Below are 24,415 nucleotides of genomic sequence, written 5' to 3'. Positions count from 1 at the left end.
CTTACACCGTTTAGGCTGGGTATGCATATTCTGCTGGGTAACATAAACGGACAGACATACAGCGATTTGGTGCCTTAAAACATTGTAGTCTCTTATTTAAAAAAAATCTCCCACTAGCGTCAACATTGCTAAGACCCTTGTACATGGACGACAACGCGAGATTACACAGGGCAAAGATTTTAAAAGATTCCAAAAAGCAACAAGCCATTTACACTTTTTTTTGGTCTAACATGTCTCCATACATAAACCCTATCAAACATGTCTGAGATGCCATTGGCGGAAATTTCAATCGCAGAGATCTCCTTCGCAATATTTTGTCAATTTTAAAATGGCATTTGTTGTTTAATGCAACAGATTTTCTCAACTAAAGTTTTGAAGGCTTGTACAGAGAAAGATACATCGTGTTATGAAACTGTATCAGAAGAGAGGTTGTCTATCACACATGCTATTGACTCAAATATTGACATTGAATTTGTCGAACATACCAAAGATTATGTGTAGAAAATTACAATGATACTGGGTGATCAATTGTTGTAAAAAAATTAAATCACAGTGAAACCTAAATTCCGTTTCTGAATAGTGTAATTTACACTATTTCTATGAACGAAAAACCTACATTCATAGAACCTTCATAAGTGACCAAAATTATTTTTGTGGTTTGTTTATGATATAAATTAGCAAAATTACTATATGATTGTTTTCTTTTTTTCGAGGAACAATTGATTTTTTAAATTTGAAAAAAAAATCATTGCAACAAACATAGGTGGTGCTTAACTTTTGGCGCACTGTATATAAATTGAGTTCTCCGTTTTACAGTTGGAATTTGAGTAGATAATTTTGTTAAGTAACGGAGCTGATGACAGAACTACAATGTACTTGTATTGGCAGCTTTACAACAAAAGCAATTCCCTCGACGACATTGTTTGTAGCAACTGGGAGGTTGAGTAAGCTGCTTTGCTCATACAGATGTCACTTATTTGTCACGAATGTTTTTAGGTCTTTTGAAGGCCATGCCTGATGGTGAGGAAAATCCTTTCTTTCGATTTGAGTCATTTTCTATAATTTTCCAATGCTTCTTAACAATGGATGACACATTTTTAAAATCCGGATGGTAAGTGAGTACAAGAGGTGTTCTGTTGACTGCTTTATTCTTATCCTCGTATTCTAGAAGTTCTTGGCGACTAGTTCTGTTTGCTCTTTCGGAAGCTGTTTCAAAGATGTTGCTATTGTGTCCACGAACAACTAGATGTTTACGTAGTTGTCCAAGTCTAGCATTTTATTATCTGTAGAGCATATTATCTTGATTCGCAATACCTGGACGAATTGGATACCACGGGAGCAGTGTTTATGATGGCAACTTTTAGGAGAAAGGAATTGATGTTTGTCCGTTTTATTGGTATGAAGGTCCGTTATAATGGTTCCGTTCTGGATGTAGCTCGTAGTATCAAGGACGTTTATTTTCTGCATAGACGATTCATACGTAAATTTTTATTGAATGGTGGAAAGAGTTACAGTGTTCGAGAAATTCTTAAAGATGGTCTTGTGAATCTGTCAATTTAAAATCAAAATCGTCAATGAATCGGAACCATGATAAGGGCTGGTATAGAGCACTAGCCAAAAGGCGTTTTTCAAGTTGGCCAATACATATGTTGGCATATGGCAGGGCCATTTTTGTGCCCATACTTGTGCCGTCCATCTGGAGATAGTGTTTGTCATTAAAAGAGAAGTTGTTGTTCTCATGCACTAGTTTCAGAAGTGTAAAAAGGCACTCAGTTGCAGGATTTTTTTTAACTACGAGTGTTCCATGCCTCTTCACACGCTGCTATTACTTCGTCTTGTTGAATGTTGGTATATAAAGAAGACACGTCCATAGATGCAAGTATAGTATTGTTTGACAGAGGATTGATGCTTTCCATTTTCTTTAGATAATTTTCGTATCCTGAATGTAAGAGGGTAGTTCTTTCACATGATGTCCAAGATGATGGTTTACTAATTCTGATATCTTTTTAGTTTGGTGATTACATTGTATTCGCTGAAACAATTGGTCGACCCGGATTGCCCGTTTTGTGTATTTTAGGCAACATATAGAATCTGCCAGCCTTTGCTTCGTTCTCAAGAGGCAAAAAATAATCAAAGGTGGCATTGTCTATATGCTTTTGACCGAACATCTGTTAAAGGATGGTGTTGATCCTTCGAATAGTATTTAGTGTTGGATCTGTGGTTAATTGTTTATTAAAAATGGAATTGGATAATTCCCCCTCTGCCATGTAATCTGTTTTATTCATTACAACCACAGCGCCCCTTTGTCGACAGGTTTTATTTCAATATCCTTTTGTTCTTTTAACGCTTTCACAGAGATACTTTCTGACTTGGAAAAAATATAATTTCTTTTATTTGTTGTACAGGACTTTATATAAGACCTCACGCAGTTAAAAACGACTCCAAGTTATCGTTTTTACTCTTTGGTGGTTTTAGTCTCTGAAGCATGATTTGTTTTATTAACAGTAGTTGGTTTTTATATCTAGATTTCAGTACCTGCGTGTTAATTTGACCTGTTGACACAATTTTGTATGCATTTTTGTAATGCAATAATTACTTATTGTGTGCTATATCCCGTCTCATTACTATTAATGTGCCAAGTATTTAATATGACGATACATTTTCACTGATGTGCTCGTACTATGAACAACGAGTTTATTTACTTTTTAAAAAATTTCTCCATACTTCTAACTACAAAAACAATAAATATAGATTTACCTGTGTACGTTATTTTATTTAACGCCATCGTGTTTAAGGTTATAGTCTTCTTTATGACATTGTTTTACATGCGCCCTTTTATATTCAATATTGTATCTATATTGGGTCATATATCAAGTTCATTCGTTTATGGTATGTTTACTTGTAGTTTTAATGTCATTTGATTGAGTAAAGCCATTTGAATTGATATTTTGTAGTGTATCTATTTAAGTTGTAATATTTTACTACTATTGCAGGTAAGGGTAAGAATTGGCGTCTGTTTAAACGTTTAAACCCAGTGCATTAATTTGCACCTGTTTTAAGTCAGAAACTTGTGGTTATTCGTTTGTTCTTAAGTGTTTCTCGTTTCTTGTTTTATATGAAATGATTTGCCTGTTGAAATTGTTTCTTTAACTTATCATTTAGGGCATTTTATAGCTATCTCTTTGTTGTGAGCCGTGGCTTCATGTTATACAACGTGCTTTGACCTATGCTTGTCTACTTTTTCCACATCGCGAATTTGATGGAGAGTTGTCTCATTAGCACTCATGTACCACATCTTCTTATTTCAAATAAACATGTATAAACACTTGTGAATGTTGTAAGAAAATATTGTATGAACATACTGAATTAAATTAATTATTATTGATTGTATTTAGTACATAATCAATTTCGTACAAATAGCAGTTTTTATTTTGAATATTGGATTGATGTATATAATACAATATAACTGATGCGAAATCTCAAAAGCGGGACTAGCTAGAATTATCAAGTTTCTCAACATGATTTAGTTTTGACAAAAACTAAACATTTCATTCACTGGATGGTTTATGAAGTTATCACCTTCAAATATATAGTGGACACGCTTCTTTAACTATGTAAATTTAGCTTACCAATCAGTACTTGATTTTAACATAAAGGCAGGGAGTTTCATGGTTTGCGTATGGTGTTTTGTTTGAGTTATTAATAGTCTTATAAAATAAACTTTAATGAAAAGTAGATTCTGATGCTAGCAACTTTTGTCACCTATTTCCATCGTTACTATAATTACAATATATGTGTATGCCTTTGTTAAACCAAAACACAGTATACAAAGAGTATTAATTACAATGTATGATGAAAATAAATCCATAAAAGCTCATCGGACGTATTTAATTCATAAGTCAATGTTTCGGTACTAAATTGATTTAAATACAAAATATCTTTATACAAAATATCTTTATACCTTTATAAATTTATATAATATTAAAAAAAAAATTCATATCATTCAGGCAAACTTACAATCAATTATTTGTAGGTCCTATGTGGTTATTTTTTTATAAACTGTTTTCTAGGTTTACATATTTGGCATTCACATATTCGGCTCAAATCCAACAATCGATGCTCAAGCGTATCAATAGACACACAACTAGTAGACATGAAAGAAAATACATGTTTCGGTCGTCTTACGCAATATAGACAACACATTTGAAGATGAGATTAATCCTTATTACATATTAAGATATGTTTTTTAACGTCATAAAATAGCTTGATTTAAAAAGTATAAAACAAACGGAGGGGCAGACCCAAACAAAGTAAAAAATTCATTTCTTGTATCCTGAGGCTTGGCCATTTATAATTAAAGATGTTATATCAAATTTTTCTATATATTCAAACATTATTCCTTTTTAAAAAGACACCAGTTATAAGACAAATATTATTCAACATATATACATTCACGAAATTGTAACAACCAATAATAAACGTGTTGTCGTTTGGATGACAACCCACAATATTTTAATAATGTATCAAATACGTCCGATATAGAATTATTAAGTTAAAACCCTCACCATTTGTTTATCAATTTACAAGAAACATTCCATCAAAAGACCTTAATACGAAAGAAAATGTGGATAATGAACATTGAGTGAAATCTTATCAATTAATGTTTTACGCTTTGGATCAGTCGATTGCAGTGTCAACTGTGTGCTTTCTTATTCTTTGTATTTAAAAGAAAATATTTTGCCTAAAGCCTTATGTCTATTGAAGAGTTATTGAAAAATACCTCATGCATATTATATATATATATATTTATAAACAGCAGATAAAGGACCAGTCAATTCGAAATTCTCCTTGTTCTGAAAACTTTGACCGATGTGGAACGGGAAAATTTAAAATATATCCCTTTTTTAATATTTGGACCGAAGATAAAATTCCGCGTGAAGCCAAGGAACAATATTTTATTGAACTTTATTAGCCGACATTAAATAGGAAGTGAAATTCAGTCCGTTAATAAAATTCCGTAAGATATATACAATTACCGCATGACGTTACTATAAAGTAACGTCACAAGTCGTTACTATAACGTAACGTCACAAGTCGTTACTATAACGTAACGTCACAAGTCGTTACTATTAACGATAACAATTCTGTCTGATGAACTGCTGGAGATGCGGTGAAAGCGCTAACAGAAAAAATGTTCGATTTATGATGTGATTTTTTGTGTTTTTTACTTTTAAACTATATATTTAAAATTTATTTGTGTAATTGAATTAATCTCTGTACTGATTAATCCACACTCCCATAGATTTGTATGTCATGTGCTGCTTCTTATAGGCACTCATATATATATATAAAAGAAAAAGTTAAGTAAAGTCCGTATGCTGGTAAAATATAAGAAAATTATTAAAAGATAACAACGGTTTCAATACATCACTTTTACTAGTACTTTCACTGCTTTTAAAAATCTTTAGGTAATGTGACTTGCATATATATGAAACAATAGATTGACGTTAACAATAGTATGACGTTAACACATACAAGGGAGACTACTAATGTCATTTTAAGTCTTTCCGTTAAAATAAGAATATCATTTATCATTTTAATCCCGGGTTGAGAATATATATATATATACAACTCGTCTAAACATCAACCCAACAATGTTAGATCTGTAAATTTGCTTTTGCAAATTGTTTGTTATTCCCTCGCCGGGATTCGAACTCATGCTACTGAGATATCGTGACACCAAATCGCCTGCACTGCAGCCGTCGCTAGACCACTCGACCACATTGGCTTCACAATATAATAAGGCTTCCGGTGGCTGAGTGTTACCTTTCCTCGTCAGTTTTAATCTAGCGTCGTAATACAGTACATGATATAAGCCATGAAGATGATAGTTTTACAGATCAGCTGAATTATCTATAGTAAACATGGTAAAGGATCCTACAAATGAATGCAAGATACAGTCACATAAATAATTATATTTATATGTACGTCTGAACCAATGACAACTCTTCAACAAGTTTATCCATCGGATCACCAGCAGTGATGGTGATACATGGCTGTGTACATTCTCTTATATAGAACTCGTCTAAACATCAACCCAACAATGTTAGATCTGTAATTTTGCTTTTGCTAATTTTTTGTTCTTCCCTCGCCGGGATTCAAACGCATGCTACAGAGATATCGTGACACCAAATCGCCTGCACTGTATCCGGCGCGCTAGACATACCAATCTCCATCAAGTTACAAGTGCTTTAAATTTCAAACAGTTATGAAAAAAACAACAATATTCGATATCCAAGTTCAAATCGGAAATATCCTTATCAAATGGCAAAATCAGAAGTTCTCACACATCAAACGAATTAAAAATAACTGCCATTTAACTGACATGGCACTTTCAATTCCTTATGTAGAAAAATATATGATGTTGTTCTGCAATTGCATTTCTAAAGAAATAAGAACTGTTCTACTTTACCTCTTCATCTTTTTCATCTGGTTTACATCCATATTCGATTAAAGTTGTGATGATGTTTGAATTATAGTTATGAACAGCCATGTGTAATGCTGTTCGTCCCTAAAATGATACAACAGATACCATATGGTGTTTACATAAAATCTTGGTTGTATTCTTTTTAGAGAAATACATTGCAGAATATATTCAAAACTAATCCCACTGTGCTTTAAGGTTACGGTTGCATATAATTATATTGCTATATCAGTATTTACTAGTCGTTGGTTTACTGCACAATCATGTTATAATCAATTATCTAACGGTCTATAGATTTATAGGGATATGATTGGTTAAAGTACTACAAGTGGTGATTATGTATATTTGGCATAGGTGTTCTGAAAAGTACATGGTTAGTTACCATAAAGGTTTAGTTACCATATGGGGTAGGTAAGAATAAACTTCCCTTTTCAAAAAAAATTAAAAAAATGGCGCGACCCTTTATAAACACGGTGTTGAGGAAAATGTAAAAGGTTTGAACAGACGAAGAAAATGGTGATAAATGATTGAAATAAACTCATTAAACATGTTAAACATAATCAGCTATCAATTTGTTGTTTTTGGCATTAAAGAGGTACTTCCTTAAAAAAAAATCTGAAAAGACAACAAAATTTATACATGTGATGAAAGATTGAAATGAATTCATAAAACAAATTTAAAATTAACTAATTGTTATCGTTGGCTTACTTTTGTTTATTGTATAGACACATGGAAGTAGCTTCTTAATACTAAATCCTAATGTTGAAGACTTATTCACTGTGATAGGTCGCTAGTTTAAATACAACAAGTGAAGATAGTCGGTAAGATCAATTTGTTAAATCGTGTGCTAGTAACCTAATTCGCTTTCATCCCATATGGAATATACTGGCCCCATATATATCGTACTAGGTCACTAATACACAATGAAACTAATAATATCATTGATTAAATATTGACATCCCGATTTTATTTTTTACCTGAAATATATGCCAAAAAACTATAAAACACTGAATTTAAAAACACTTTGTGTTCTCTTATGCTTCTAATTCAAACATCTTCTGTTTCCCGGATCTTTTCGATTCTCTAGAACCAACATTAACACAGCAGTTATTTACAAAGTTTCAAAATTTATAAGGGAGAGGGTATACAAAACGTAAAATAAAAACAAACAGATAACGAATTCTATGACGTTGTTACCAAAATATCACATTTATCAATTATATCTGTCGATTAAAAAAACACACAGATGTTGATAACAGTATTTGAAGCAAAACGAAAATTCGAATATTCTATAATTGAACAGTCAAATCGTTTATTCAGCATACTTGTTATTTTCTTCATCATACTTTTTTTCTAGCTTTCTGAAGGCAACATATGATTAAGAAATGTGATTTTCAAACAGAGACCAAGAGCAAATTGCAGTATTAAACACCAACAAGGTAGCATTTAGTAAAGTACTTTTCATAGACCTAAAGGCGCAGCAAATATAAGCGAGATTTATAAATAACAGTCCTCAAAGCAGGAAAAAAGTAATTGTTAAACCTTTACGTCATCCTTTTCATCTGGATTGCAGCCGTGTTTAAGTAATGTTTCAATGACGTCTGTATTTTTCCAATGTACACTGCACGCCAAGTGTAATGCTGTTCTCCCCTGAAGTGATACAAGAGACAAAAATTCAATCAATTAATTACCATCTTCATCTTTTTGTTTTTAGAAATAAACTGTAGTCAGTTATTGAAATACATCATACAGCCAAAAACAACCATGCATGTAAATGTAGCATGTGTAAAGAAAATCATCATTAAATATTGTCCAGCAGATGTAGCATTTGTCAAATACCAGTGACTTATTATTTAATGAACTATTTCAGCTCTGAATGTTGGCAAATTGCTGAGCAAATACCCGGATGTTGCAAAACAATTGTCCTACTTCCATCACAAATGTGTTTTTTGTCCCCGCAGATAAGCCTTAACAACATCGTTTTTGTGTGTACATCAAATAAAAAAACCCGGATTGTTAAATATATAAAAGAGGAAATAAGCATAGGTCTGTTATATGTTCTTTTGTAATTTCAACCAAAGATTGAGAACTATATCGTTCATCACTGTATTAGATAGCCAAATAACATTAGTGTTCTTAAGATAAAAACAAATTGAAAAAGTTGGTCCTACAATTTTGCATCAAAAAGAAAGTCCAACGTAAATACATGTACCTTGTCTTAGGATGGATAAATCTTACTTTGTAAAAATAACTCTGATTCCAAAATAAAATCTCTGTAACTGGCATTATCATACATCTTCATTTTATACTATTTTCTATGATGGGGCCGGGGGACGTGTTTTTCAAAAATAAATCGGCTTTCAAATGAGAACCAACTGTGCTTTTCTTACCGATTTGTTTCATTATTCAAATGTGGCTGATTTCATACAGGAATTTCTTTGGAAGAAATGAAAAGAAATTAATAGTATCCTTTAACTTTACTTCCCGCTTATACATAATGACATATAAGATGATTATCTAACATTAATTAATTCGAAATGTATTGACTGTGTTATGTGCATCTCTCCAATCGAACTTTACAAATGCTTTATATGACTAAGGATACAACAGATACAGTAGAGTCTGCCTCATAGCTTATGACAAAAATTTGACAATGAGGGTCGGTTGAAAATAGAACTTTGTAATAAGAGGGATGATTGAAGCCTTCCAATTATGAATTTTCCATTTCTATATAGTTATATCCTAGCAGCGCTCGCATACGGAGTGTATCTTCCCCGGTTAATTCTCCACAAGAATTATAATTATAAAAGTAAACCATATAGGTCAAAGTGCGACACTCAACACAGAGCTTTGACTAACACTGAACAGCAATCTATTAAGGGCCCCAAAAGCGACTAGTGTAAAACCATTCACAAAATTTGTTTGCACCTGTCTTAAGTTATTAAGTCTGATTTTCAGTGTTGTGTGTTGATGTGGTTCATAATTTATCTTTTTTCTCTTTTTTATATACTTTACCGTTAGCTTTCCTATTTGAATTGTTTAACACTAGTCATTGTAAGGCATTTTATAGGTTGAAGTTGAAATCATCCTCACGTGTGTTTTATGGACTAGTTGGTTAATTGGTATGGGTTATCCGTTTTTCAGATGATAGCGGACATATTCCTTATTTCGTTAAACCCCGTACCCTTTTCCAGAATATAACCTTTGTACTAACAGGAGCAAGACGACGGTGAAACATTTGCAACAAGATCTGTTAACATATTCGAAACATCTGAGATCATCCCCATTTTTGGTGGGTTCGTGTTCCGTATTTTTTAGTATGTTGTGTTTTGTGTACCATTGTTTGTCTTTTTCTTTTTTTAAACATGGCATTGTCAGTTTGTTTTTTACTAATTAGTTTGAATGTCCCTTTGGTATCTTTGGCCTCTCTTTTGCATGTTAAAGTATAACTGGTGTTGTTTGCATGGTTTTTTTTGTTTTTTTTTGTTAGAAGTTAACAACACGTTTATCGGTTATTTCAACAGGTTTTGCAGTTGCACAAAAGACAAGGTTCACTGATGGCATACACTGGCCTAAAATATCAACTTTATCATAAAACACAAAAAGGTCACAATTTGGTTCGTTAATAGTTCTATTTCAAAACCCTCAATGCTAAATAAATCAGTTCTTTTCATAAAAGTACAAACTATTCTCCAAAGTAGGCTCATATTGGACATTTTGGACATTTTGTCAAAATATGATGATTTTGTGCAATTTTCTGACCAAAAAGCTTTTGAAAAATCTTGGCCGCCACCTACGATCTAAAATGTTTTGTCACCAAAAGATTCCAATTTTATTACAGAATTTATAAATATAATAAGTTTTTGGGTCGTTTTTGGATCGTGGATGGAGGCCAAGGTTAATTATGCCGACAATAGTTAAAATTGTGGTGAAAAAAATACTAAAATTGACCAAAAATACGAATAATATTTCTTTAAGGGGTCATAGCTTCATAAATTTAAAAGGAAGGTGGCAAGAAAATGTATTTTGATCGTTATAGTATTATCACAAGTATTTCTATGCGAATTTGTAGTTTTTTTAGCCCTATTTTAAAAAGCATAAAAAAATTAGGGCCAATTTTAATGCTCTTCAACTTCGTACTTGTTTGGCTTTATAAATATTTTTGACATGAGGATTACTGATGGGTCTTATGTGGACGGGGCGCGCGTCTGGTGTTCTAAATAATAGTCCTTGTGCCTTTAATAGCTATATTAACCCTTCGTGAACATTCTCCTTTGTTTTTAATGCATTTACTGGATGCACTTTGTATATACAGCTGTTTCAAAAAGTACGCCTCTTTTTATGAAATATATAATATTCATTGATATATTTTGTTTTGTTTACGTACTAGTTCCCAGTAAGATCTCTATATTTCATCTCATAGAGACGTAACTTATTACCAGTATATACACCATGTTACCATGTATACAGTCACATGGTTGCAGCGAATTTTTAATTCTGAGGAAGGCCTAAAGTGAAGAGAATTGTGGTACAGAATTTAAACTCTTAGACGTTCTGGGCATATACATGTTGAAAAAATGTCACACAGCCTTATGTTTTAACTTTTTCAAGCAGTAGTGCATATCAACTTTCCATTCTACGATATATTTTTTCACGACACTTCAAAAAAGTGGCTTAGTTTTAGCCGTAAAGGGTGTTGCCATGATATTAACCGAAATACAACCTATATTTGGAAAAAGAGAACTTGTATATTTTCACAGAATCTGGTTTCTGTCATAGATTTAAATGACACTAACTCAGATATGAAGTTTTATAAATATTTCATAAAGATTAAAAAATCCTAGGCCTTTAATAACTATGATGACTCAGCATAAATTCACAGTTTACAGTATGCACAGTTTACCTAAAAGCCCTGCATGCAAAGTAAATTCATTACATATGCATTGTAATTTAAATTGTTCAGAAGTGCTCATTTTTATTCTTCGCATTCATTGGAACTTATAGATCCTTCCTTGTTAAACATAGTTGTTGTGATGGTTTTGTCCCGTTATAACCCAATAATTAGACGCAACACCTGAAGGTGCTTTTTTGTGTTCGCATCATAAAAAAAATACAAACTAGAAATACAAAAATACCTCAACAAAACTAACAATAGTGTGTTTTATCCTAAGTATGTATTAAATTTTCCATATTTACAGAAACCGCAGAATTTTTTAGCAAATTTGAAGCCTCAATTGCAAAACAAAATGCCTACTCCTGGGACAAAAACAGACACTTTAACCAATAAATGCTTTGATTGTATTACTATTATGGTCTTTTGTACAGAAAACCATTACTGTGCGTGAAAGTTATGCAAAACAAATTTGTTAGCAGTCCGTTTGATTAAACTTTTAGTGAATTCATACATCAAAATGGTTAATTAACATATACAACTTATGCAAATATGGCTTTATGTACACACTTCTAGTTAATATATTTGCTAAATTATGTTAGATATATGGTGAGAGATGTTTTTTTGTGACACGATATCTAAACTTACCATTAGATGCAAACGTTGTAGACTTTTATTTAAGAAAAACTTGATGCTTTATTTTAATGACTATAATAGCCCGAGCGATAGTGAAAGTGCATTAATTATTTCGATTTTGATAAGGACAAATAAGGTATTTTTTATGTCCGATTTATATTCGTGTAGAGGGTTTGTGTAGGCTCTTCCACGAAACTCCCTTTTTTGTTTGTAAACAAGCAAATGACTGGCATTGTGATTTTTCAGAGGGAGGAGTTTGAACAGCCAGCATGAACGGATGTCGTATTTAGGTCAAATATGTCAATGTCCAATTGCAACACATGACATTCATAATAAATGAATTAGTAACGTTACAACATGTGCAACATTTAAAAGTTTGGAAGTGTTTTAAGTTAATATATCAAATGTATACCAAATTGCTAAAATTCATTATTCTGCAGTAGTCAATATACACAAATTTTGTTGGATTTAGAGCATAGGTTTATTCACAAAGCGAAAGAACCACGTCATATTAGAGTGATAAATAAAATGAAATAGACATAGAGTAAAATGTGGACTGGAGATAGATGCAGGATACTTCATATAACGTTAAATGTTTGAATGATTAACTACTAAACTTTTCATTCTTAGTAGTCAGAAATGCTTTCAATCTATTATCGAAACAGTTTAAAACTGGTCCTATACATTACATGTAAGACAACATGCATAAAGGTTAATTAAGAATGATTAAATAAAATTAGGAATGGAAATGGGGAATGCGTCAAAGAGACAGCAACCCAACCATAGAGCAGACATCAGTCGAAGGTCACCAATGGGTCTTCATTGCAGCGAGAAACTCCCTCACCCGGAGGCGTCCTTCAGCTGGCCTCTAAACAAATATGTGTACTAGTGCAGTGATAATGGAAGTTATACTAAACTCTGAATCATACAGAAAAAAGTAAAATTAAAAATGATACCAGACTAACAAAGGCCAGATGGGACAGGCGCAAAAATGAGGCGGGGTTAAACATGTTTTTTTTTTAAATCTCAACCCTCCCCCTCTAGTCAATGTAGAGAAAACAAACGCACAACAGTATGCACAGTAATTACCGGGTTTGTAATCAGATAAGCAACACGACGGGTGCCACATGTGGAGCAGGATCTGCTTTCCCTTCCGGAGCACCTGAGATCACCCCTAGTTTTTGGAGGGGTTCGTGTTGTTTATTCTTTAGTGTTCTATGTTGTGTCATGTGTACTATTGTTTTTCTGTTTGTCTTTTTCATTTTTAGCCATGGCGTTGTCAGTTTGTTTTAGATTTATGAGTTTGACTATCCCTTTGGTATCTTCCGTCCCTCTTTTAAAACTCAGTTTAACAGAAGTCCGAGTCCGATGTCAGAATAGGAAACAAAAAACAAAAGCAAAAAAACAAAAAAACAAAATGACAATAATACATAAATAACAACAGACTACTAGCAGTTACTGACATGCCAGCTGCAGATCTCAATTAAACTGATTGAACGATTATGTCTTCATCATATGAATATCAGGCACAATCCCTCTGTTCGGGTTTAGTATTATACCATCATAAAATATATGAGAAGAACATAACCCGTGTCTTGCCAACAACTTGTTTTAGAATAATTGTGTTTAATTCCGATGCAAAAACCATATAAGTGAATCAATATATATTAAAGCCAAAATATGCAAGCTCTAATGGTCTGACAACCGAATCGTACATGTAACTATATCACTCCTTAATAAGTATGTTTAAAGGTTTAGTTAGCTTTAGGGGTAAAATACGGACATGTTTGTGCTTTGTAAAGAATATTACCATACAAGATTGAATGCGAAATACCCGAACGTATAAGTTGTCTGCATGTTGAGTTACATTAACGAATGATGTCCTTATAACGATGATAAAATAAAGTAAATGTTTTGACTAGTTTATGATATCGAAAACCCCGGTGCAATATTTTTTCAGTAATACATAAATTTCTATTGCTAAAATCTAATACGTTGTTACACACACTAGCGAATCGTACAAGGTGAGATATATAAACACATTAAGAGGAAAAACACTAGTGTTTTGTTTTCAAATTGTTCTATTCGCATAAATCTTAGTAGTGATTTATTTTTGTAAATACAGCTGTTCACAAACCACACCTCATTTGTGGAGATATATAGTATTCATAGATAATTTGTTTTGTTAACGTCCTGCTTACCAGATAAGATTTCTTTGTTTCATCTAATAGAGACATACGTTAGGAATGTTACCAGAATATAAACACATGATTGCAGCGAATTGTGAACTCTGTTGACGGTCAAAAGTGAAGATCATATAAAAAATGAAAATATGCCGCACATGCCTATGTCTTGATCATTGAATATAATAGTAGTACATATCACTGGATCCCAGTTATGATCTCTATTTTGTATCTCACAGAGACATACCTTGGGAATGTTACCAGTAAATATACATGTGTATATTGTTTATATTGAAATATGTGGTAGTAAGAAATTTAGTGTTAGTTTAAACTCTTGGAAGTACGCGGCATATAAACGTTGAAAATATGCGCACAGCCCTATATTTTGACCTTTGAAAAAAGAAAGTAGTGCATATGAACTTTCAATTCTAGGACATTATATTTGTCCATACGTCAAAGTAAAAGTGGTACAGTTTTAGCAGTAAAGGGGATTTCTATTGGAAAATGCATTGACAATATTTACAGAAATGCAACCTATACCCCAAAGAGCTTACTTTAAATAAATCAAATTTAAACGGTAATAACTGTCCTTTCCTAGATTTAGATATTTCGGTTGTAAACGGCAAACTCCACACGAAAATTTTTGACAAAAGGGACCGTATTCGTTCACTATTGTTAATTTTCCATTTTAAGATGGTGATGTTCCTTTGGCACCATCTTACGGTGTTCATATTTCACAACTCGTTCCCTATGCCCGTGTCATTACTGAACTTATGTAATTTTACCTTTACAAAATAAGTGATCGGGTGGTTATTTAAATCAACCACCTTTTGAACTGATTTTGAACTCCTTTCTCTATAAATTGTGAACTTTTATAACGTGAACAATAGTATCATAAACCAAAACATATAAATAGTCGTATTGTATCCTTACCCAAGGGTTTTTGCAGTTTACATTAGCGCCTAAATGAAGGTATTTTAGTATTGGTTCTGCTTGGTCGTCTTTACACGCTAACAGTAGTTTCTGTAAGTAAAACATAACACTTTGCGTTAAATTATGTATCACCAACCCAGTACTCAGCACTTCATTGTTGTCATGAATTTGAAGTATATGGTCATTTTTATAAATTAACTGTTTGCAAAAGTATGTATTATTCGAATTACTAAGGATGTTTTCAACCCAAGCATAGATTATCTTTACCGTATTTAGCACAACTAAATTATTAGCCTGGTACCCTTGATAACTATCAGCATTAAATTATGTTTCTGCGGCATAGATCCGACATAAACATATGCTGATGCCAGTGGTGATGATAAAGCGTAAACATATTTTGAGGAGACAACAATCCACGAATAAAATCTATCATATGAACATTCAACATCACTACATCATACTACAATTGCCAATTCTGATATCATTACTAAGTTGTAAAGGGCTCGGAATGAAAAAAAAGAAATATAAACTAAGCAAAAAAATCATCGCCTTGATTGAAATTCAATCAATCAGGGGAAATGATGACAATGAGCAACTTATGAAAACCACGATTTTATAAGTTCGTGTAGCTTGACAGGCATTAAAAAAAGTGGAGGGTTAATACAAAAAAAGATGTTATAAAATTGCAAATTATACAAAGCTTCTAAATAGTTAAAAGGACGACTATATGTCACTGTATGGTCTTTAACAATGAGCAAAATCCACACCACATAGTCAGCCCTGATATAACAAATGTAAAACAATCAAAACGAGAAATTTAACGGCCTGGTTTATTTAAAAAAAAACAATGAACGAAAAACAAATTTGATAAACAGCAACACACGACAACAACTGAATTGCAGGCTCCTGACTTGGAAGAGACTCAAACAGAATATGTCGGGGTAAAACATTTTTCCGGGCGCCCATTTCTCTCTAAACTTCGTTTACTGGTGGTAACACAAAAAAAAAATGAAAAGGGTTTTACTCTTCTGATTGATACATTGATACATTGCAGAAAAATATAAAAACATTGATCAGATTTATGAATAATCAGATTAATTAAAGCTAGCTCAATACTAATAAAACAAATCATGTATTTCAGACTAAAATATCAATATGTTCAAATCCAATATCCACGAAATTCATTTTATGGACGCCATTTACAAAAAGAGAAAATTATAACCTTGTGCAATACCAAATAACAGGTACAAAACAGGTATTGACAGATTGTAGAACCGTGAATGTGAACATGTATACAAAAATAATGAGTTTAAATTTGCATTTGATTTATTGATAACAAAATCAATATTTGTGACAATAAAAGCAATATCCAAAAATCTAGTTACAGTGTTAAATTGAAAACCTTTTAGAATGAGTTTATGAAAAGATTTTTTTCATGATCATATCTTAATTTTATGATTTCGGCAAACAACGTCTCCGAAAAAACTAGGATTTGTTTCCCTTTTGATATTACTGTTCTGCTAAACTGTGAACTGATAAGTTCCTTCATAATATAAGTTTCAAAACGAAAAAATATTCTGAAATATTATTTCCACAGGAATACATATTACAGTATATGTTCTTAACGGAATAAATGATATATAATGTTTTTTCCAACAAGAAAAGATATATGTAAATGTTTATAACAAAGTTTCCAGAGGAACTTCTGTAAGGCGGAACAAATATACGTTGACACCAGAACATCATTCGTAAATATAAATCAACATGCAGACATCTTATATTTTCAGGTATTTCACATCCAATCTTTCATAGTAACATTGTTTTGACAGCACACAAATGTCGCCACCACATCAAAAGCAAACCAAACCTTAAAACACGTTAATTCAGAAGGAATATAGTTACTATACTGCTGTCAGGTCATTACAAATGGCATATTTTGGTATTAATATTGGTTCACCCATTGTGTCTTTGACATATTACCCATTTACATTCTCAATTTTTTTAAAACGTAATTAAGACGATAAACAACGTTAGTTCTCAAAATATATTCCTCAAGACTCTAATGAATTATTTGTGAACATAATACTGTAATACTGAATATTTATTTCAGTAATTTCTCACTACATTGAAGACCTGTTGGTGACCTTCTGCTGTTGTTTTTTTTTTGTTGTTGTCTCTTTGACACATTCCCCATTTCCATTCTCAATTTTGTTATTAACAAATTCTTGGTATCTTCCGATGATTTATTTTAGAAAAAGGATGAGACGTTCTTTGACATAACACTAGTTCGTCCACTCTCTGCTAAGACACTAATGACGTTTTACAAAGTATGAATAGGAGCTGCAAGCTTTTGAATACCGAATAAGTTGACAAATGTATATCCCATATGCAAGTGAAGTTGGTTATATGATACTTGTCAATAGAAAATACCTTTTAAACAGTCATTTATCCCAATACAAAAATGTGCAAGGGAACCTATATACTGCAATTGATCTATCATTTTACCAGTGCAGGGAACGTTGAAAATTGTGCGACAAAAAAGTTTGAATCTCAACAAAAGGTAACGATATCAATACTCCTTGTACTCTTCACGGGCAAAACAACTTATATTATTTCTCAATTGTATATATGACTATGTTACATCATTATCCGAATAAAAAAAAAAAATCCAGATTTAGAGGCCTAATAACCGCTACTGGTTTTGTGTAACAAAATTGTGCCAGTAGAGGGTGTCTCCTCTTATATATCTTTTCGTGTTCTCTTTTAACGAATGCCAAAAAATATGGGTGTTCATTTTGGATTTTTTTAATGTGAATCATCGTACAGATTAATAGAGAATACTTTTTCGACAAGATCCTTTTTATTAAATTACAAAAGTGAATGTCGAACACTCGGAAAACATATTGTTTCATCAGTTTATTCTCTATAATTTAGTTATGAATATTTCATGACCAGGTCTTTGGTATCCTGTTTAGTGAAATTCAAAACCCTAGCTTCTGTTAAATCCGGAAAAGACCCATTTCAAATATATGCCTTTAAAACTTCAAGTAAGATACAGATGGTGCATGCACGGCTAAAAAATACCAAAATAATGTCATGAACCGGTATGTAAAAAAAAAAGGATCTGTAAAGGGTCTATATATTGAATTTGAATAAGCTGATGCTAATATAGATGAATAGTCCCTGAGCAATACAGTCTCCTAGAAATCATATTGGATATAGAAATACAGAACCCGTTACTTCTCTTGAAAGGATAACATTCTTTAATTTTCATTTTTTCCCTCTCAATTAAATGATTAAAACTTATGTGTTATACTTGTACACGAATATGAATAAGCCAAATATATTATTATGAATTAGGCCATTCATTTTCTTGATTAAATTTTTTCACGTTTTTCATCTCGGGGCCTTCTGTAGGTGACTAGTTGTACTGTTTTTTCTCATTGTTGAAGGCCATACGATTGCCTGCAATATTGCTAACATCCACTCTATTTCACCTTTGTTTGATTGTTGTCTTATAATGATCATTGGCAGTTAAACTAATCCCCTTATTTTTATATTATAAGAATGAAATGTTTGTCGCTGAACTAAATGACACGCAATATTAATTAATCGTAAATTCAGTTTTTAAAATAGCTTTAGTAAAAATTTAAATCAAATATTTCGTTTATCAATTATATGAAAGTATCCGTTAATAATGCACCATATATTTATATATAATGTTTAATAGTGACACGATTTCAGTCCTAAAATTAATGTTTGTAAAATATTTCTCCTACGGGATTCACACAAATAAAAGTCTTAAGTTTACGAAACGTATGTTTGTAAAAATGGAAGTAACCTTTTTCTCCTTCATAGCAGGAATCCAGCTAGAACACTTTAAAACATCAAAAGGAGAATATACCATATTAAGGTATATAGGGAAATATTTTTTGAGACAAGTGCCTGTGTTAAATTATAATGTTTATCAAATTTAAGTCAAGTATTTGTCGATTATCAATCAAACACCATTTGGATAAAAGGAACTCAACTTAGATAAGAAAATGTTGACATTGGCCGTGTGTGTTTTATCGATCATCTGAGGGGAATTCTGTTTAGTTCCATGCTCAAAACTAGTGTTTTTCTAAATTTTCATAACTCCAAATCTCAGCATTCTTTTCAGTATAATTACCGAGTTTTCTTGGGCTATTATTCTGTCATGGGTGGACCGATTTCCTGTTTCGAATTGTCTGTGAGGATACACACATAAACATTTATGTTCGAACATACGTACTGATGTGCGAAACTTTATAAGACATTTTCAACACCGTCTGACGAATATGTCGGAAATGTGGTCAATAAAGTTTTTTTTTTTTATTATGTTAGTCTGATAAATAACGATGAAAAATAAAGGTGGCCGGGTCTTATTCAATTATCTCAAGTTTCCAGCTCTTGTGTCAATCTTTAAATTTCAGTACCAGTGTCATGTGCTTGCAAAGATCTGCAAATATTTAAACCAACGTTGTCGTTTGTCGCTGGATAACGTATTTTTTCTGATAACAAACATTCAATTTACTTTTGCCATAATTATAACGTCATTGCTTCAAAATACACTTAGATGACCGATGGTCAACAATGTTATAAAACTTTAATTATTTACTGTAGTAAAGGTTGCAAAATTTTTGATTCATATTATACTTTTGTTGAAACGACATATATGTCGCCTTTGCATCAAACCACCAAACGACATATATGTCGCTTTGGCATCAACACTAAAACGACATATGTGTCGCTTTGGCATTAAGAGGGTTAATGATAAGTTATAATTCAACAAAGTCTAAAATATGAACAACTGGTCATAAACTCGAGCTGTACACGCATTTCAACGATGGAGAATACCACTATGTAAATAATCGTATCAAATATTACCTGATTTATATCCTCCATCTTTCTCCGGATTTCCTAAAAAATAAAAGCAGATGACTTGTTTTTGTATTATTTACAGTAGGTATTAAATCATACATACTGTAAATCAAAATAATTTCGCGAGCTAATTTGTTTTTTTGCGACGCGTGAGTAGAAAAATAACGCGAATATGAATCCTCTTACTGCGGGAAGGACATATGTGTCCTCCCCTGGCTTACTGCGGGAAGGACATATATGTCCTTTGTGTGAAAAAAATATTTATTTTTTTCCATTTCGTAATATTTCTGAATAAACCACCATTCCTTCAATTATTGAATACATTTTATATATTTTATTGGTTGTTATTTTGTTGTTTTCTTTGTATCCATCTTTTTCATGAAACGTCATCGTTACGTCATATATTATTTGACGTCATTTGACGTCGTAATTGCGTTGAAGGCTAGATAGCGCTATAAAATTTTAGAATGGGAGTTTATTGGTTCTTATTGATAAGATCATGAAGATAACATAGAATCATAGTATGAAACAGAAAAAAACCCACCATATTATGAACAAATAGTCATTGAGCAATACTGACAAACAAAAATATTTGCTAATTGGTTTTAGTTCTTGTACCCAACAATAAATAAATATTTTAAACAAATGTTAGAAGGAACACCGATATATACTAAGTGTTGAACTTGATTTTCTTACTTGTTTGAAAACAAATGAATTAAACAACGACTTTAATAAATTAATAAGTCTACAATTAATTTACTGACACGACTTGTAAATTAGGCATAAAATAGCATTCAGCTTTTTGAATATTTTTTTATGTATTATTTAGCTATCATAAACTTTAGTGATCTTTAGTTTATGTGCAAAAATTGATAGATACTATTGACTATGGAGTTATTCAAAAACCGTTAGTAGCAGGAATCAGACAAACAATGAAACAAGAGGCTCTCAAGAGCCGGAATCGCTCACCTTAATTCTTTTGGTTAAATCTCTCATCAATGATTATTTTGGCTTTACAATTTATTTAAATGTTTTTTGGATCGTCCTATTTTCTTCAAAAGCCAAAAAAAATAATCATTTTCTACTATGTTCTATTTTAGCCATAGTAGCTATGTTTCTTGACATACAAGGAAATAAAATATAAAATTTATACTAAATACTCTGAAACTCATTTAGCCTAAGTTTGGCTGAAATTGATACAGCAGTTTCAAAGGAGAAGATTTTTTAAAGTAAGTCAACATGATGAACAAATTGCGAAAAAAGTCCTTAAAGGGCAATAACTCCTTAAGGGGTCAATTGACAATTTTGGTCAAATTGACTTAATTGAAGATCTTACTTTGCTGAACATCATTGCTGTTTACAGTTTATTTCTATCTATAATTATATTCAAGATAATAAACAAAAACAGCAACATTTCCTTAAAATTGTCAATTCAGGGACAGCAACCCAACAACAGGTTGTCTGATTCATCTGAAAATTTCAGGGCACCTACATTGTAGATCTTGACCTGATAAATAATATAACCCCAGGTCAGATTTGCTCTAAATGCTGTGGTTTTTGAGTTATAAGCCAAAAACTGCATTTGACCCCTATGTTCTATTTTTAGCAATGGCGAACATGTTTGTTGATAGATCATATCTTAGGATACAATTTACAAACTAGATACCCTAAGGAACATTCAGTTAAAGTTTGGAAGTATTTGGCCCAGTAGTTTCAGAGGAGAAGAATTTTGTAAAAGATTTTTAAGATTTACGAAAAATGGTTAAAAATTGACTATAAAGGGCAATTACTCCTAAAGGGGTCAAGTGACCATTTCCGTCATTTGACTTATTTGTAAATCTTACTTTGCTGAACATTATTGCTGTTTACAGTTTGTCTCTATCTATAATAATATTCAAGATAATAACCAAAAACAGCAAAATTTCCTTAAAATTATCAATTCAGGGGCAGCAACCCAACAACAGGTTGTCTGATTCATCTGAAAATGTCAGGGCAGATAGATCTTGACCTGATAAACAATATAGTTCCCGGTCAGATTTGCTCTAAATGCTTTGGTTTTTGAGTTATAAGCCAAAAACTGCATTTGACCCCTATGTTCTATTTTTAGCAATGGCGACCATGTTTGTTGATAGATCATAACTTCGGATACAATTTACAAACTAGATACCCTAAGGAACATTCAGTTAAAGTTTGAAAGTATTTTGCCCAGTAGTTTCAAAGGAGAAGATTTTTGTAAAAGATTACTAAGATTTACGAAAAATGGTTAAAAATTGACTATAAAGGGCAATAACTCCTAAAGCGGTCAACTGACCATTTCCGTCATGTTGACTTATTTGTAAATCTTACTTTGCTGAACATTATTCCTGTTTACAGTTTATCTCTATCTATAATAATATTCAAGATAAAAACCAAAAACAGCAAAATTTCCTTAAAATTACCAATTCAGGGGCAGCAACCCAACAACAGGTTGTCTGATTCATCTGAAAATTTCAGGGCAGATAGATCTTGACCTGATAAACAATATTACCCCTGTCAGATTTGCTCTAAATGCTTTGGTTTTTGAGTTATAAGCCAAAAACTGTATTTGACCCCTATGTTCTATTTTTAACAATGGCGACCATGTTTGTTGATAGATCAAAACTTCGGATACAATTTATAAATTAGATACCCTAAGGAACATTCAGTTAAAGTTTGAAAGTATTCGGCCCAGTAGTTTCTGAGGAGAAGATTCTTGAAATAGTTTACGACGACAGACGACGACAGACGACGGACGACGGACGACAGACGACAGACGACAAACGACGGACGACGACGGACGCCAAGTGATGGCATAAGCTCACTTGTCCCTTCGGGACAGGTGAGCTAAAAAGCCCTTACCGTATAGCCAGCTTAAGAAGTCCCCAACATGACAAAATGTAAAACGGACATGAAAACTAACGGCATAATTTATAACAATTTAATTTATGGAAAAAAAATGTGTCAGACATGAACCAACGACAGACACTGAATTACAGGCTCCTGACTTGGGACGTGAATAAAAGAGTGTGCTATCTTTATTTTATTAAAGTGTGATTTTCAGTAGTTTGTAAGCCTTTTAACTCAGAATAACCGTATGAGCTACGTAAAATCCATTGATATTACCGAAAGAGATGATCCATCAAAGCATAGATTGCGCATTCGGTACGGCGCCTTAGCATGAGCTAAATCGTATAATATATGAGATACGGATCGATAACGGTCTTTGAAATTTTGATATTTTCTAAAAAATTGTCGTTTTCTGTGGAAAAAGATTTGGTTTCAAAGACAACTTTAGGATGTACATTACATTACATGTATATCGTCATATCACAATATTTCTGACTTTGTACAGTTTCAGAGGAGTTGCGGCTAAATCAGACCATACAGTATCTTCTCTTAGTAGTATAGATGTAAACAGTACATGAACATGTATATTTGTACATGTTGGGTAGTTATTTATTTGTCTTATGTCCAGTGGCAGATGTTTCACGACTATATTCAGTTCAAATTCATACTGACAGTACATTTCATCAATTTTTATAGAAGTTTCAACCTTAAGAAAGTCTTCTTTTGTAAAGAAAAATTATCACCGTTTGAACAATTTTATCATCGATAAAAAAAAAAATTGTTTGTTTCACCCTCAGCTGCCACTATATGTAATGCTAAAATTGAAAGAAAAAAATTGTTTTCGACTTGTCGCGAAAAAAATTAATTGTCCAGAAAAAAAAACCCATAGCAACCGTATGGACATGAACAATAAGAAATCCCAATTTAAAGTTAAAAACAATCCTTAGTGTCAGCAAGTCTACCATAAATAATGGAAGTATTATACAAAAAATAGACTTGTAGCTATAGATACAGCATATAATTAATTTTCTCTTATTATACATTATGTTTTTTGTACATTATTTGTCATGTTGTAGATATGACATGTATGTTGTAATACACTTGGATTACGAAATGTCATATTTTTTATATGTTTTTTTTATCCAATGCAATAATTGATTTGATCTAAGATCACCATCCGAAAATAAGTAAAACTGACTTGAAATTTGGAAAGTATAGTGCTGTTTTCGGCAAAAACTAAACGTTTCTTCTTTTCTTCAAAACACTGCAAAGTGCTTGACGTTAGCTAATTAAAAAGCGCGAAACTTACTTAGGACGTGACGTGATCATTATCATGACGTTACATTATGTCATATAAATAACGTTATTTTTTGAAAAAAATACACATCTTGGTTAAAATAAATTAGCATTAAAACTAACAAGAATTTAAATTTTTCTGAAAAACAAAACTTTTTATTATTTTAAGTGCTCTAAAGCCCTTTTTCATTGCAGAGGCTATACTCAAAGGTGTTTCGATATTTT

At 32.1% G+C, this 24,415-nt stretch overlaps 1 protein-coding gene across 1 annotated transcript in view; it reads right to left on the bottom strand.

Annotated features, from left to right (window-relative positions):
* Nucleotides 1-20,053, bottom strand: part of LOC134694220 (putative ankyrin repeat protein RF_0381) — a 48,877-nt gene extending 28,824 nt beyond the window's left edge. Inside the window, exons 1-2 of the mRNA XM_063555218.1 lie at nt 20,036-20,053; nt 6,473-6,571 (exon numbers count right to left, since the gene is read on the bottom strand). Of these exons, the coding sequence (XP_063411288.1) occupies nt 6,473-6,571; nt 20,036-20,053 (117 nt within the window). The remainder of the gene's footprint in view (nt 1-6,472; nt 6,572-20,035) is intronic.
* Nucleotides 20,054-24,415: the final 4,362 nt, after the last annotated feature.

The sequence above is a fragment of the Mytilus trossulus genome, chromosome 13, assembly GCF_036588685.1.
Source record: "Mytilus trossulus isolate FHL-02 chromosome 13, PNRI_Mtr1.1.1.hap1, whole genome shotgun sequence".
NCBI lineage: Eukaryota > Metazoa > Mollusca > Bivalvia > Mytilida > Mytilidae > Mytilus > Mytilus trossulus.
This window is presented reverse-complemented; position numbering and strand designations above follow the sequence as displayed.